General features: G+C 45.1%; 2 protein-coding genes across 5 annotated transcripts in view; both read right to left on the bottom strand.

The window, feature by feature from the left end:
* Positions 1-433: 433 nt before the first annotated feature.
* Positions 434-6,879, bottom strand: LOC114586049 (transmembrane protein 17B-like). Its single transcript, XM_028708952.2, has 4 exons — positions 6,168-6,879; positions 3,823-3,926; positions 2,904-3,017; positions 434-1,222 (listed from the first exon to the last, which is right to left on the bottom strand). Exons 1-4 carry the CDS (start codon positions 6,385-6,387, stop codon positions 902-904), a joined length of 759 nt encoding a protein of 252 aa, XP_028564785.2. The 5' UTR covers positions 6,388-6,879; the 3' UTR covers positions 434-901.
* A 4,448-nt stretch (positions 6,880-11,327) lies between these two features.
* The window catches only part of AIFM3 (AIF family member 3), a 58,250-nt gene continuing 55,449 nt past the window's right edge, over positions 11,328-14,128 (bottom strand). For all 4 annotated transcript variants that reach the window (XM_077920732.1, XM_077920734.1, XM_028710518.2 and 1 more), the window contains one exon: positions 11,328-13,759. In XM_077920732.1, coding sequence (XP_077776858.1) covers positions 13,720-13,759 — 40 coding nt within the window. In that variant the 3' untranslated portion in view covers positions 11,328-13,719. The remainder of the gene's footprint in view (positions 13,760-14,128) is intronic.

The raw sequence follows: 14,128 nt of genomic DNA on the forward strand, positions 1-14,128 counted from the left end.
CAAAATGTCTGCCCTAAACGGCCTCGGTCCAGTATATCTGAAGGAGCGTCTCCACCCCCATCGTTCTGCCCAGACACTGTGGTCCAGCTCCGAGGGCCTTCTGGCGGTTCCCTCACTGCGAGAGGCCAAGTTACAGGGAACCAGGCAGAGGGCCTTCTCGGTAGTGGCGCCTGCCCTGTGGAACGCCTTCCCATCAGATGTCAAAGCGATAAACAACTACCTGATATTCAGAAGACATCTGAAGGCAGCCCTGTTCAGGGAAGTTTTTAATATGTGACATTTTAGTGTATTTTTCATCTTTGTTGGAAGCCGCCCAGAGTGGCTGGGGAAACCCAGCCAGATGGGCGGGGTACAAATAATAAATTATTATTATTATTATTATTATTATTATTATTATTATTATTATTATTATTTACACAATGGGCCCCACGTGATTGGCTAATTCCGGGATTCTCCTGTAGGCCAATCAGGTTGCGGATTCACTTCCATCTGGAGCTGGATTGGGTGGCTCCTGCAGACCAATCATACTGCTGCACTGTTCTAGGACCAATCAGACTGCTGCATTTTGGATCCTATTGTTCTAGGACCAATCAGGCTGCTGCATTTTGGATCCTATTCAACTCGGTACATAATTATTCTATTTATATCTCACCTTTTTCTCCAAGGAGCTCCAGGCAGCATACACAGCCCTCCCCCACCTCAGTTCAGTCCTTACAACAACCCTGTGAGGCTCTCAGGTTGGCCTGAGAGACAGTGCCTTGCCCAGGGTCGCCCAGTAAGCTTCGTATGGCCGAGTGAGGATTTGAACTCTGGTCTCCCAGATGTTACTCAACGACAGCACACTGGCCCTCAGTGAGGACCACTGCCTCAAAGGGAAGACACCCCCCCACCCGTCGCTCATTTAGCGCCCCTGTGCAGAAAGCAGGGGGGAGTCAGGGCTGACAGACAGCTGAGCCCCCTGCTGGCTGCCCCTCGCACCCGGGCCCAGCCCGCCGGGCCCCTCCTCGAATTGCTTCAGGTAGAACTGCCTGGCTAGCTGCCTGGTCATCCCCTTGAGAGCAAAGATGGCCGCCGTGATCTCGGAGGCAAGGAAGAAGAGGAGGACCAGGTGGACGGCCGTCTCCAGCGGCAGGCGGATGATGTGCTCGTCGGTCAGGATGAACAGCAGGACGGGCGTCTCAATCAGGAAGGAGAGAAGGACGAAGCCGGCCAGTTCAGGGACCTGCGGGAGCCAAGGAACAGAGGGAGCTGCCTTGTACCCATCCATCCAGCTCAGTATTGCCTACACCAGACTTCCTCAACCTCGGCCCTCCAGATGTCTCAATTATTATATTGACTTCAGTTCCTTCTTATAATTTCTTACAACTCTATTTAATATTATTCTTGTTATTCTTTGCAAACTTTAGCAACCCAGCCCTTTGTTTGAACTAGATGTTCTGTCCCTTTAAAAATTCCTTCACCTTACAGTACAGTGGTACCTCAGGTTACATACGCTTCAGGTTACATATGCTTCAGGTTAAAGACTCCGCTAACCCAGAAATAGTGCTTCAGGTTAAGAACTTTGCTTCAGGATGAGAACAGAAATCGGGCTCTGGCGGTGCGGCACCAGCAGGAGGCCCCATTAGCTAAAGTGGTGCTTCAGGTAAAGAACAGTTTCAGGTTAAGTACGGACCTCTGGAACGAATTAAGTACTTAACCTGAGGTACCACTGTATAAAAACCTGTGACTGGAAACACTTTGTATCAGTCTTTAACATCAGCAGTCAGGAGCGCTTCAGCCCTGTTTTTGATTTTCTGCCTGTTTTTGAGTTTGTTTGAAACTTAAACAGCTTATCTTGTATTCCTTTGTAAGTTTTTCTTAAAACCTTTTTTGTAAACTCGGGAATGCGTTTCAGCCCTGCTCTTGAGTTTGCTGGAAATCATTGAAAACCGTTTTAAGGTTTATAATGTTCTCTTAAATAGGGCTATGTTTAAAACTTGTCATTGAGGTTTTTATACCTTTTTTGTAAACTCAAGGAAGCATCTCAGCCCTGTTCTTGAGTTTGTTTGATATCGCTTAAAATCATTTAAGGTTTAAAATTCTTTATTTACTTCTGAGGAAACCAATTAGTTCAGTGAAAAGAGTTTTGTAGCCAGCATCTCGTTAAGTCTTTGTTTAATTCTAGGTTAATTTTTCCTTAATTTTTTTATTTTTGTTATTCAATTCTATAGTCGATTACCTCTCATTTCAGGGATTTTCACGGCAATTCTTTTGTTTTGTGTAATGGTCTACGCTGAATGGCAGCGGCTCTGCAGGGTTCTAGACAGGGGAAATTCTAGCCCTACCTGGAGAGAGTTCAAGGCCACATCCCAGCAAGGCAAAACACATTGAAGGAGGGTGCGAAGAAAAGAATAGTGGCAAGAGAAATTGATGAACTATGCAGAAATGGATAAATTGACATACAAACTGAGAGCTAAGGACAACTGTAACTTTAAAGAAGAATGGGAACTTTTTACAAATTACTTAAAAAGACAACAAAATGAATTGGACTCCTTGGCAGGTTTTGAATAAACATACACAAATTTATTGATTTTAACATAGCAGGTAGATAATATAAGGATTTCTACAATTTCACAGTATGCAGAGAATAATATGTGTTGAAAAATCAGAGAGAGGAGCTGAGGGAAGTCTGGGGGGGAGGGATGGAGGGCTTGATGGGGAAAGGAGAGGGAAATAATGAATATGATTTGATATTTTGATATGTTGAAATTGTTAATAAAAAAAACTTTTTTTAAAAAAGGAGGAGGGTGCGAAGAAGAGAGGGGAGTGGTCTGGAGAAAATCCTGGGGGCCAGGCAAAGAGGTCTGGAGGGCCACACTTGGCTCTCAGCCCTAAGTTTTGTCATCCCTGCCTTGAGGCCTTACCTTCTCCTGCAGATTTCCGATAAACCCCAGGTAGAGCCGCAGGCCTTCGGCTAAGATGATCATCAGGTATGCACTGACCAGCAGGAACTGATAGTAAGTGGGCAGTAGGCTATACTGGAAGGAGGTTAGAAAGAGAGAGAACTAGTTGAAAAGGACAATCCTGTTTCATCTAACTTAGAAAGATGGGATTGTAGCATCGGAAGGGGACCCTAGGGTCATCTAGTCCAACCCCCTGCAATGCAGGAAATCACAGCTAAATAATCTTCAGCAAATGACCCCCCCCCCCAAAAAAAAAAAAACACTTGACCCCAACAGCTTTGGGGTTTCAGGCCGGTCTGTCCCTCCCCACCTGGAGATGCCAGGAACTGAATCTGGGGTCTCCTCCTTCCACATGTAAGACAGATGTTCTTCCGCCAAACTACAGCTCCAGTTAATAATAATAATAATAATAATAATAATAATAATAATAATAATTTATTTATTTATTTATTTATTTATTTATTTATTTATTTATACATACCCCGTCCATCTGGCTGGATTTCCCCAGCCACTCTGGGCAGCTTCCAACACAATATTAAAATATAGTAATGCATCAAACATTAAAAGAGGGCTGCCTTCAGATGTCATCTAAAAGTCTGGTAGTTGTTGTTCTCTTTGACATCTGGTGGGAAGGCGTTCCACAGGGCGGGCGCCACTACTGAGAAGGCCCTCTGCCTGGTTTTCTGTAACTTGGCTTCTCGCAATGAGGGAACCACCAGAAGGCACTTGGCGCTGGACTTCAGTGTCCGGGCAGAACGATGGGGGTGGAGACGCTCCTCCAGGAATACTGGACCGAGGCCGTTTAGGGCTTTAAAAGTCAGCACCAACACTTTGAATTGTGCTCAGAAACATACAAAAGGGGGGGGGGGACACTGACTACCTTCAGTTCCAGCATGACCCCCTCCGACAGGCACCAGAACGGGGAGAAGAAGGCATTGAAGTACAGCATCATCTGTAACGGAAGGCTGGAAAGCACCGTGTGGTCTGGAAAAGACGCCAAAAGTTTGCAGCAGCAGCATCTCAGGGAGAAAACAGCCTTCTCTGGACCCGTTTGCCAGTGGCGCTGTGTTTTTTCTCATTAGAGCTTTGGATAAGGCACCTTGCCAAGGGATTGTCCCAAGGTTGAATACAAGGTCGGCAGGTAATAAAATTCAAAATTACTGTGAAACAAACAGGGGCTCTTGCATAGCTTTTAACTTGTTGAATTTACCGTATTTTTTGCTATATAAGACTCACCTTTTTCCTCCTAAAAAGTAAGGGGAAATGTGTGTGTGTGTGTGTTATGGAGCGAATGCAGGCTGCGCAGCTATCCCAGAAGCCAGAACAGCAAGAGGGATTGCTGCTTTCACTGCGCAGTGATCCCTCTTGCTGTTCTGCTTCTGAGATTCAGAATATTTTTTTTCTTGTTTTCCTCCTCCAAAAACTAGGTGCGTCTTGTGGTCTGGTGCGTCTTATAGAGCAAAAAATACAGTATATCCCACCCTTATAAACGTCAACTTGGTTTGGATTACAGTTTCCCTACGAAACCATCTTGCCCCATGCATTCCCACTCAACTGCTGTGATCTGCAGAACTAGCACTTTTACAGGTTTTTAACTTCGGAACTCCCTGCCGATTGACATCAAGAAGGCATCTTCCCGGTACTCTTTTCGGCGCCTGCTAAAAACACTTTGGTTTAGGCAAGCCTACCCAGACATGTACAGTGCTGACCTATGTTTTACTCTGGGTTTTCACTTATTGTTGAATTATTATTGTTATTTTTGAATGTTTTAAACAGCTGCTTCTAACCGGTAATTTCATTCTTTTCAGAAACCGCTTTGAAGTGCTGTATATCAAACACTTTATATAGGAATTTTATTCAACTGAACTGAATCACGACCACTTTATTAAATCATATTAATTGTTTTGATGAATTTGCTTTTGCTCTTTGCTTGCTTTTCTTCTTTCTTTTTTAAAAATATTTTTTATTTGATTTTACAAATATAGAATTATAACAATACAACCTTACACATACACATTTAAAGATTCCTCCGAATCTCTGGACTTCCCACCTTCCCTTCAGTAGGTCCTATTATTAAACCTTTTCTACTGCATCTTTTTCAATAGTCCATACTTTATATAACTCCATTTTCGCCCCCAGTACTTGCTACCTTACAAGTGTTATTGCAATCCTGCTAATGTTTTCATCTGCTTTAGTGGTCTCCAAGATAAATTATAAAAATTTCCCCGATTCTTTGTTAAAGTTTTGGTCTTCTTGGTCCCTGAGCATTCCAGACAGTTTTTGCCATTTCGGCATAGTCCCAACAGTTTAATTTGCTTCTGCTCTTTGCTTTCTTAATATGCTGCCTCATTTTGCTGTTATAGCGATTGCAGTGTTTGTTGTTCTCAGTGCTGTTGTGAGCCGCTTTGAGCTCAACATTTGTTGCTGGCAAAGCGGAACACATTCCTGAGATAGCTCAGCCGGTAGAGCATGAGACGCTTAATGTCAGGGATGTGGGTTCAAGCCCCATGTTGGGCAAAAGATTCCTGCATTGTAGGGGGGGGGGTTGGAATTAGATGGCCCTTGTGGTCCCATCCAACTCTTACGATTTAATATTCCAAATATTAAATCAGATCAAATAAACTATAGAACTACAGAATGGTATAATCATAAAATTGTAAATAGATGCTCTGCCACTGTTCTACAGCCATGGAGACCACACCCTTGGGAAGGGCTTTCATCGGAATCCTTGTTTGCCCGAGTTCAATGTTAAGCAGGGGCCAGCAAAATTTTTCAGCAGGGGGCCGGTCCACTGCCCCTCATACCTTGTGGGGGGCTGGACCATAGCTGTCAACGTTCCCTTTTTTTGTGGGAAATTCCCTTATTCCAGCGCCGTTTCCCGCTGCTATCCCGGATTGTTAGATATCCCGTAGACTGTCCCCGGGACAGGTGAGGCTGCTGATCCCTTATTTTCAAATCTGAAAGTTGACAGCTATGGCCCGGACTATATTTTGGAAAAATAAATAAAAATGAATGAATTCCTATGCCCCACAAATAACCCAGAAATGCATTTTAAATAAAAGGACACATTCTACTCATGTAAAAACACGCTGACTCCCGGACCGTCCGTGGGCCAGACTGAGAAGGCGATTGGGCCGCACCCGGGCCCCGGGCCTTAGTTTGCCTACCCATGGTTCAAAGCTTCCCCAGGTCTTACTAAAGCCCACTCCTCAAATCTCATCATACCTGGGTGGTAGCTCTGTGCCAGGCCGCAGTCGCCAGTCTTGTTGTTGATGAAGAGGGACCCGCTGAAAGTTGTCAGCCCCCTCCGCAGGTTGGGAGGCAGCGGAGTCTGCAGGGCCATCACCCCCAATGTGTGTGTGGGGTCGCCCTCTGTTCCCCCACCCACCCTGCTGCTCTTGACCTGAATCAGGCAGCGCTGGGAAAGAAGATCTGCTAATTGCATTAAGAGGCCGGGCAGCACAGCTGTCACTCAGACATATGGCTGGAGGAAGTTAATCCGGCTGTGCTGTGAGGGGAAAAAACCCAAAAGTTTCCTGGGTAAGGGTTGTCACATCTTTCCTTGCCCCTTTTCTGGCGCATTTCTGTAGAGATGTTGCCAACTTTTCACCGCTCCTATGCCTTTATGAGCACTTCCGGCCTATGGATCTTAGCAAGTGATGCAAAAGTCTCCTGGGCTGTTATTTATTTAATAATAACAATAACAGTAACAACAACAATTTATTACTTATACTCCGCCCACCGGGTTGGGCTTCCCCAGAAACGCTGGGTGGCTTACCACAAAAAATACATTAAAACATCAATCATTAAAAACTTCTCTAAACAGGGCTGCCTTCAGGTGTCTTCTAAAAGTCAGATACAGTGGTACCTCGGGTTAAGAACTTAATTTGTTCTGGAGGTCCATTCTTAAGCTGAAACTGTTCTTAACTTGAGGTACCACTTTAGCTAATGGGGCCTCCTGCTGCCACCACACAATTTCTGTTCTCATCCTGAAGCAAAGATCTTAACCTGAGATACTGTTTCAGGGTTTGCGGAGTCTGTAACCTGAAGCGTCCGTAACCTGAAGCATCTGTAACCCGAGCTACGACTGCAGTTGTTTATTTCCTCGACCTTCCTCCCAAAGGAGCCCAGGTTTTCAAGCACACAAAGTAATTAAAACATCTAAAAACTCCACCAGAGATACTGACAGGGGAGAGATCTTTACTGAAAAGCCTTGTTGGAAGAGGAATGCTTTCAGGTAGGCACTGGGAAGACAAAGGAGGCCTAATATTTATTGGAAGGGAATTTCAAAGGGTTGGTGCCACCACACTAAAGGCCCTGTTTCAGTGAGGAGAAAACCTCCTGATAAGGAAGGAGGTGGATTTGCCCTGCCAGACCTTAAACTTTGTTGTGAACCAGCTGCTTTTTGCTGGCTGAGAGAATGGCTGCTTCTTGAAAACACTGAAGTGTTGGATAATGGCAGATGAAGTTGATGGACTATATGGAATTGGCGGAAATGACTGGTAAAATCCGAGACCAGGGAGAAGAGTCGGTGGAAGAAGACTGGAAAAAGTTTAAAGACTATTTACAGAAATATTGTAAAATTAATGAATGTTAGAAGAATGTTGGAATGAAGTTATATGGCTTTAGTAGAAATGTTATAAGGAATTAAGTATAAATAGATTAATAGAATATTAAAGGAAAAAATAAGGCTAGAATGTGTTAAGATAATTATAGGATAGAAAACAGAGGAAGATGGAAAGGAATTGCTGAAACAATTAACAGAAGTGGAATACAAAAAGGGAGGTGTGAGGAGGTCGTTGAAATAAGCGAATGAAAGATAAGATATTGAAAATGTTTGAGGTGTTTTAAACTGTTTTTGTTTGTTTTTGTTTTGTTAGTTTAATGTGTTAGTGTTATGTAGTGTTTTTGTATTGTATTGTATCGTTCTTTTTTTTTGTAGTGTTTAAATGGTTGGAAAAGTAATAAATATTATCAAAAAAACAAAAAACAAAAACCCACCTCCTGATAAGATGTTGTCAACAGGAGCCCCTCACCCGCAGAATAGCGATCAACTGGGTATATAAGGGCTGAGGTGATATTTCAGGTATCTTGGTCCTGAGCTGTACAGGCCTTTATAAACCAGAATCCAAGACCTTAGCCTGGCAGGTAATTGGTACCTAGTGCAATTCTTTCCTGGGTAGGGCTGGCTGGGATTGTTGGTAGTTGTAGTTTAAGGTAGTTTAAGATGTAGTTTAAGGTGATCTTCTGCTTTAAATTTTAGTGTGCCAGCTCCTCGGAGCAGGGACCTTCTGCAATGTGTAAAACAAGGCCATGACAGACGTAGATTGGGATCTACTGATCTACTGGTTGATCCTGGGGGAATGTGCAATAATAACTTTTCAACAATCAACCTGACCCCCAAAAAAGACTTTCTTCTCCCAAATCAGGCTGCTGAGATGAAGAAAGCTTGAAACCAGGAATGTCTTTTTGAGTGATAGGACTCTGAACCCAGTTTTGGAACTGAAAACAAATTACTGTGCTCAGTGCATGCTCAGAGGCACCCCATTCCTCCGTTCTGCCAGTATGCTGACATCCTCCCTTCAAACTGCTTGCCTTGCATATGACTCCAGTTGATAGATTCCAGGATGCTAGCAGAACCAAAAACAAGTGGATTCTGGGACCCAGAAGTCTGCCCAGCCCAGCTGTAAACCTCTGGTGATGAAATTGTGGATCTCAACACCCAGAAGGCCCACTCTGCTCTTGTGTCTTTAAGAACAGCTAGATCTGCAGCGATGAGCCCACGAAGATTTTCACAGCGCGGAGATAAACACAGCCAATTTGCTCCCATCAGCATGTTCCAGCTGCTGGTAAAGGGCGGATCCCTGCAAATGTGCAGTTCTGCAGCACAGATTTTAACAGGGATCCAGAAGGAAAGGAATATGCTCTGGTTATCTCCCATTTAAGGTACACCAATGTGCTATATATAGGGCTAACTTTGAAGGTGACTCAGAAACTACACCTAATCCAGAATGCAGGCGCCAGACTGGTGACTGGGAGTGGCCACCAAGACCACATAACACCGGTCCTGAAAGATCTACATTGGGTCCCAGTATGTTTCTGAGCACAATTCAAAGTGTTGGTGCCGACCTATAAAGCCCTAAATCAGCGGTTCTCAACCTGTGGGTCCCCAGATGTTGTTGGACTACAACTCCCATCATCCCTGAGCTCTGGCCTTCCTAGCTAGGGGTGATGGGAGTTGTAGTTCAACAACATCTGGGGACCCACAGGTTGAGAAAGGCTGCCCTAAATGGCTTCAGTCCTGTAAACCTGAAGGAGCGTCTCCATCCCCACCGTTCAGCCCGGACACTGGGGTCCAGCTCCGAGGGCCTTCTGGCGGTTCCCTCTGCGAGTTGTGAAGTTACAGGAACCAGGCAGAGGGCCTTCTTGGTAGTGGCACCCACCCTGTGGAATCCCTTCCCAGCAGATAGCCAATTTGCATGACTTTCCGAAGACATCTGAAGGTGGCTGTGAATAATAATAATAATAATAATAATAATTTATTTATACCCCGCCCATCTGGGTGGGTTTCCCCAGCCACCCTGGGCGGCGTCCAACTGAATACAGTGGTACCTCAGGTTACATACGCTTCAGGGTACAGACTCTGCTAACCCAGAAATCGTGCTTCAGGTTAAGAACTTTGCTTCAGGATGAGAACAGAAATCATGCTCCGGCAGCAGGAGGCCCCATTAGCTAAAGTGGTGCTTCAGGTTAAGAATAGTTTCAGGTTAAGAACGGACCTCCGGAACGAATTAAGTACTTAACCTGAGGTACCACTGTCCTGAAAACACAATAAAACTTCAAACACTAAAAAATTCCCTAAACAGGGCTGCCTTCAGATGTCTTCTAAAAGTCAGATAGTTGTTTATCTGAAAGGAAGTCCTTCATGTGGGACAGAGTTAAACTGAGGAACTCGCTTCCCACAGTAGACAGCGATAGCCACCCACTTGGGTGACTTTAGAGGATGGGACAAATTTTTTCGAGTACCGGTATATGGCTATCGATGGTTTCTAAACATGATGGCTATGCTCTGCCTCCACACTTGGGACAGCAATGCTTCTGAATTCCAGTTGCTGGAAACCACAGGAGGACTCGAATTTTGCTTGCCAGTTTTTCACAGATATCAGGCTGGCCAAAGTGAGAACGGGATCCTGGACCAGATAGACCATGGGCTTGATCCAGCAGGGCTCTTCTTACTTTCTTAATTGTACTTGATCAACCCAGTAGGGATAGGTGATTCTCTCAGTTTCAGTTTTTTTCTTAGTTTCCCAGTCTTGCATTCAGTTCACCACATTTCTGCATTCGGTTGCAACTTTTTTGCTAAAGAAAAAAAAAGTTCTCAAGAAAATTCATCAGCACGTTACTGCACGTTTTCTTCTAATACATACTTCTTTGCAAGCTTTTTTCTCTGATATAATGCATTTTTGCATTGTTGGTTTCACTAACGTATGCAACTTGTGGCATGCTTCCCCTTAGTAGAGGCATATTTGTGAACATTTCTGGGTTATCATCACCATCACCATTATTATATTTATTTATACCCAGCCTTTTCCCCAGCTGAGGACTCCAGGCAGCTTACACAAATTAAAAGAACACAGATAAAATACAAAAGGCTAAAAACATATCAAAGTTAATCATTAAAAATGGAATTAAACTCTAATAGAATTAAAGCAATATTTAAAAAAAATACTGCTAATAAAAACAGCACAGCCCTTTCCTTTAAAAAAAAAACAGGCATTTCCCCCCAGAGAATTGCTTCAAAAAAAATTTAGAGAGGTGCAACATTGTAAGAAGATGTGTGCATCATTTCACAAAGTGTTTCGGGAAGTGAGATTTATGTTCACATCAAAAAGCAAACTGAAGGGGGGGACCCCACACTCTCCCTATAGGAAATAATTCAGAAAGCTTTTCCCTGCCCCCCCCCCCCAGCATTAAATAACGGGGAAAGACATTTGCCTTGGTTAAATCAGGCAGAATTTAAAGGCAGAAGAACAGGACAAGTAAAAAGAAAGGTACCGTATTTTTTGCTCTATAAGTCTCACTTTTTCCCTCCTAAAAAGTAAGGGGAAATGTGTGTGCGTCTTATGGAGTGAATGCAGGCTGCGCAGCTATCCCAGAAGCCAGAACAGCAAGAGGGATCGCTGCTTTCACTGCGCAGCGATCCCTCTTGCTGTTCTGGCTTCTGAGATTCAGAATATTTTTTTTCTTGTTTTCCTCCTCCAAAAACTAGGCGCGTCTTGTGGTCTGGTGCGTCTTATAGAGCGAAAAATACGGTAGCAACCCCAGGAGGGGGCTATTTTTGGCCGAAGCATCCACACACAATCCAGAGCAGTTATCACACAAGCCTTGTGGTTTAATACATGAGTTTATTAATAACCTAGGAGGGTGGGGGAAGAGGGCAAAACATGAGATGGCTAATTTATTTTGCATGACGTTCTGTGGCAAAGCGAGTGAAATGCAAGCGAATGTGGGCAGTTGAAACGCAGGGCGGGCAAAATCCAGTCAGCATTTCTTTTCACCCTTCAGAAAACACCCGCATGAACTCAACAGGTGCTTCCTGTTCCTCCAGCCCCACAGCGCCAGAAACAAAACAAAAAACCCCCATCACAGTGGCAGAATTTCTGCCTGCAAGCAAGCCATTTCTAAAGCACCCCCAGGCCTCTGTCAGGAAGGTGGAAGATGGCCGGCCTATGATTGGCAACCCCATTAGTGGCGAGGAACATCAAAGTCTGGCAAGGGGCTAGTCCTGTTAGAAGAGGAGCTTCGGCTGCAACTTCACCAGGGGACTGGTGCTTGGAGAGAGAAATTTAGCATGTTCCAGCCACATGAAGAGAACCTGGAGTTTCAGGTTTCCAAGTGTTTCCACTTTAGTGTTGACACCCATGACGGCCCTCTCCTTTCTGTTGTGACGTTCTCCTCCACCACCCCTGAGTTGCAAGGAAATGGTGGCTGCTAGTTCCTAGAAAATACAGCTGATTGCCCTGAATTAGGAAATTGCATTCCAGGGGGCTGGGCTAAATGACCCTCAAGTTCCCTTCCAGCTCTACAATTCTAGGGTTCGATGGGCTGGATTATTAGGAGAGGTGCAGCCTGCCTCTATCACCCTCGGGTTCCCTTGTCCCCTGATGAGCAAGGTGATAACTCAGGGGTTTGTTTTGCCCGTTGCAAAAAGAAAATCGACACCCCGTGCCGAGGAGAAGAGACAGTTCTGCAGTCAGAATAAACGATGCCAGAGGAACACGTGCATTATTGCACTGCAGAATTTATTCTGGCATACTAATTTGGAGGGTGACCAAGGCTGCTGACCCTTCCCCTCGCTTGCTGCTCCAACCTCTCTGACTTCTGGCACTCTTTCAAGCACATCTTGGCAATCCTTAGGGGCTAGAAACCTGGTTAAGGCAAAACAAAAGGAAAGAAAACATAGTGATCTGGAAGCTGGGTCCTGTGCCTCTTCTGCATTCCGGAAGAACGGCAGAGAGTGGGCACAGCTAGGCTTGGCAAGAGAGGGCTTGCTGCAGGGGAAGGAAGTGTGGGGGGAAAACATGGATCCCACTAAGGATAGGTGAATCTGTCCATTTCAGTTCCTCATTTTCCAGTCTTGAGTGGAGTTAGCCATATCTCCACACCAGTCCACAAGTGGTTGTGTTGCTGTTCCTTAAGTCCTTGTGAAAATTCGCCAGCATTTTCACGCAACGTTCTATTCTGCAATTTTGCTTCCTGCGTCCGGTTTTTGCAAAGATTCGTGTGTTTGGTTTTTGCCACACAATGCATTCTTGTGTGTTATTTCCTCTAATATATATGCGTGTTTATGCACAGTGATGGATTTCCGTGCTTGACCGGAGAACTGCATTGCAAAATTCAGAGACGGGCAAATTTTGAAAGATGGCTGCGGTTTGGTTCACCTGACGTTTTTCAGAAAGTGCAAATTGGGTACGTTCGCCTTGAGACATGAACTGAATCAGACACCCTCCCCACCCTTCCCGATCCCTATGCAAAAGACCAACAGATCTTTGGCACAGCAGGCTTGGGCAAAGCTGTTCCAAAGGGAACAAAGAAACTTGAGCCAATCCTCCATATTAGTTTCCCTTTGATCGCTGCTCTCTCTCTCTCTCTCTCTCTCTCTCTCACACACACACACACACACACACACACACACAGAGAGAGAGGTTTGTGGCTCGCATAAAGGAAGACGGCTTAACGGGCCTGCAGGAAGCGCCTCAAGGACGTGGTTCAAAAGAACCACAGAAGCAATGGAGTAGAATGGAAGGGCGGTTGGAATGTGGATGGCGAGCAGCGCAGCCAGCCACTGTGGGATGCGGCCAACACCAATCCGTGGAAATTTCTCCCTGTAGAAAGGGAAGCCTTTGAGGCCCACCAGCTCTCCACTTTGCTCCCAAGCAAGTGTGCAGGTGTGACCCACATTTTCCTCTCCCCCACCCCACCCCACGGCTCCGCTGACTTCACGGCACTTATCTGACTTGACCCTAGATAGCCGTGGCAACTCAATGAACCCCTAAGTGGCCCCTTTTCCTTCCGGTTGCTCCAGGGAGAGGGTGTGTTTAAGCCACTCTGAGGCTACAGCAGTTGATCTCAGCATGAATAGGGCCCTTGGAAGGCGTAGGAAGAGAATGGTTATGGAAATAGTGCCAGGTTTGTCAAAGTCACTGGAGAAAGGTGTGTGGCATCTTGCCCTTGGTGACTGCAGGGTCTGTAGGAAGCCAAGTGATTTCTGGGGATGTTAGGAGCCCTTTCCGGTTAGCCAGGACATGTCTCCAGTTCTACAGGAAAGACAAAACCAACAAACAAAGCAGGATCATTGTAGGAATGCTCCCTCAACTCCCAAACCAGCCGCACAAATCTTGGAGTGGAGGAAGGCAATGTTTGTGAAGCAGACTAAAAGCACAAAGAATCATAGAAATAGAACTGTCGAGTTGGAAGGTGTGGGAAATTGCTGTCACGCATAACTATGCACAAGCGCTAGTTAGTGTATGAAGGGGTTAAGACCACAGAGTTCTGTTCCTAGACTCAGCTAGGTCATGACCCCTCTCCTCCATGAGGGAGGAAGTAAAGCTGATTTCTCTTCCTTTCTCTCACTTCTCTTCCAGCCATGTAACTGACCAGGGTGGACATGTCTGAACTTGATCCAA

Source organism: Podarcis muralis, chromosome 16, assembly GCF_964188315.1.
Source record: "Podarcis muralis chromosome 16, rPodMur119.hap1.1, whole genome shotgun sequence".
Lineage (NCBI taxonomy): Eukaryota > Metazoa > Chordata > Lepidosauria > Squamata > Lacertidae > Podarcis > Podarcis muralis.

What these genes read in the sequence shown, in the direction of transcription:
- LOC114586049 (XM_028708952.2), bottom strand. Translation starts at nt 6,387, where the DNA reads ATGCAATTAGCAGATCTTCTTTCCCAGCGCTGCCTGATTCAGGTCAAG. An exon ending in GGGTCATGCTGGAACTGAAG is followed by an intron (nt 3,018 to 3,822) that starts GTAGTCAGTGTC and finishes ACCTCCTTCCAG; the next exon opens with TATAGCCTACTGCCCACTTA. An exon ending in TCGGAAATCTGCAGGAGAAG is followed by an intron (nt 1,223 to 2,903) that starts GTAAGGCCTCAA and finishes TGGCTCCCGCAG; the next exon opens with GTCCCTGAACTGGCCGGCTT.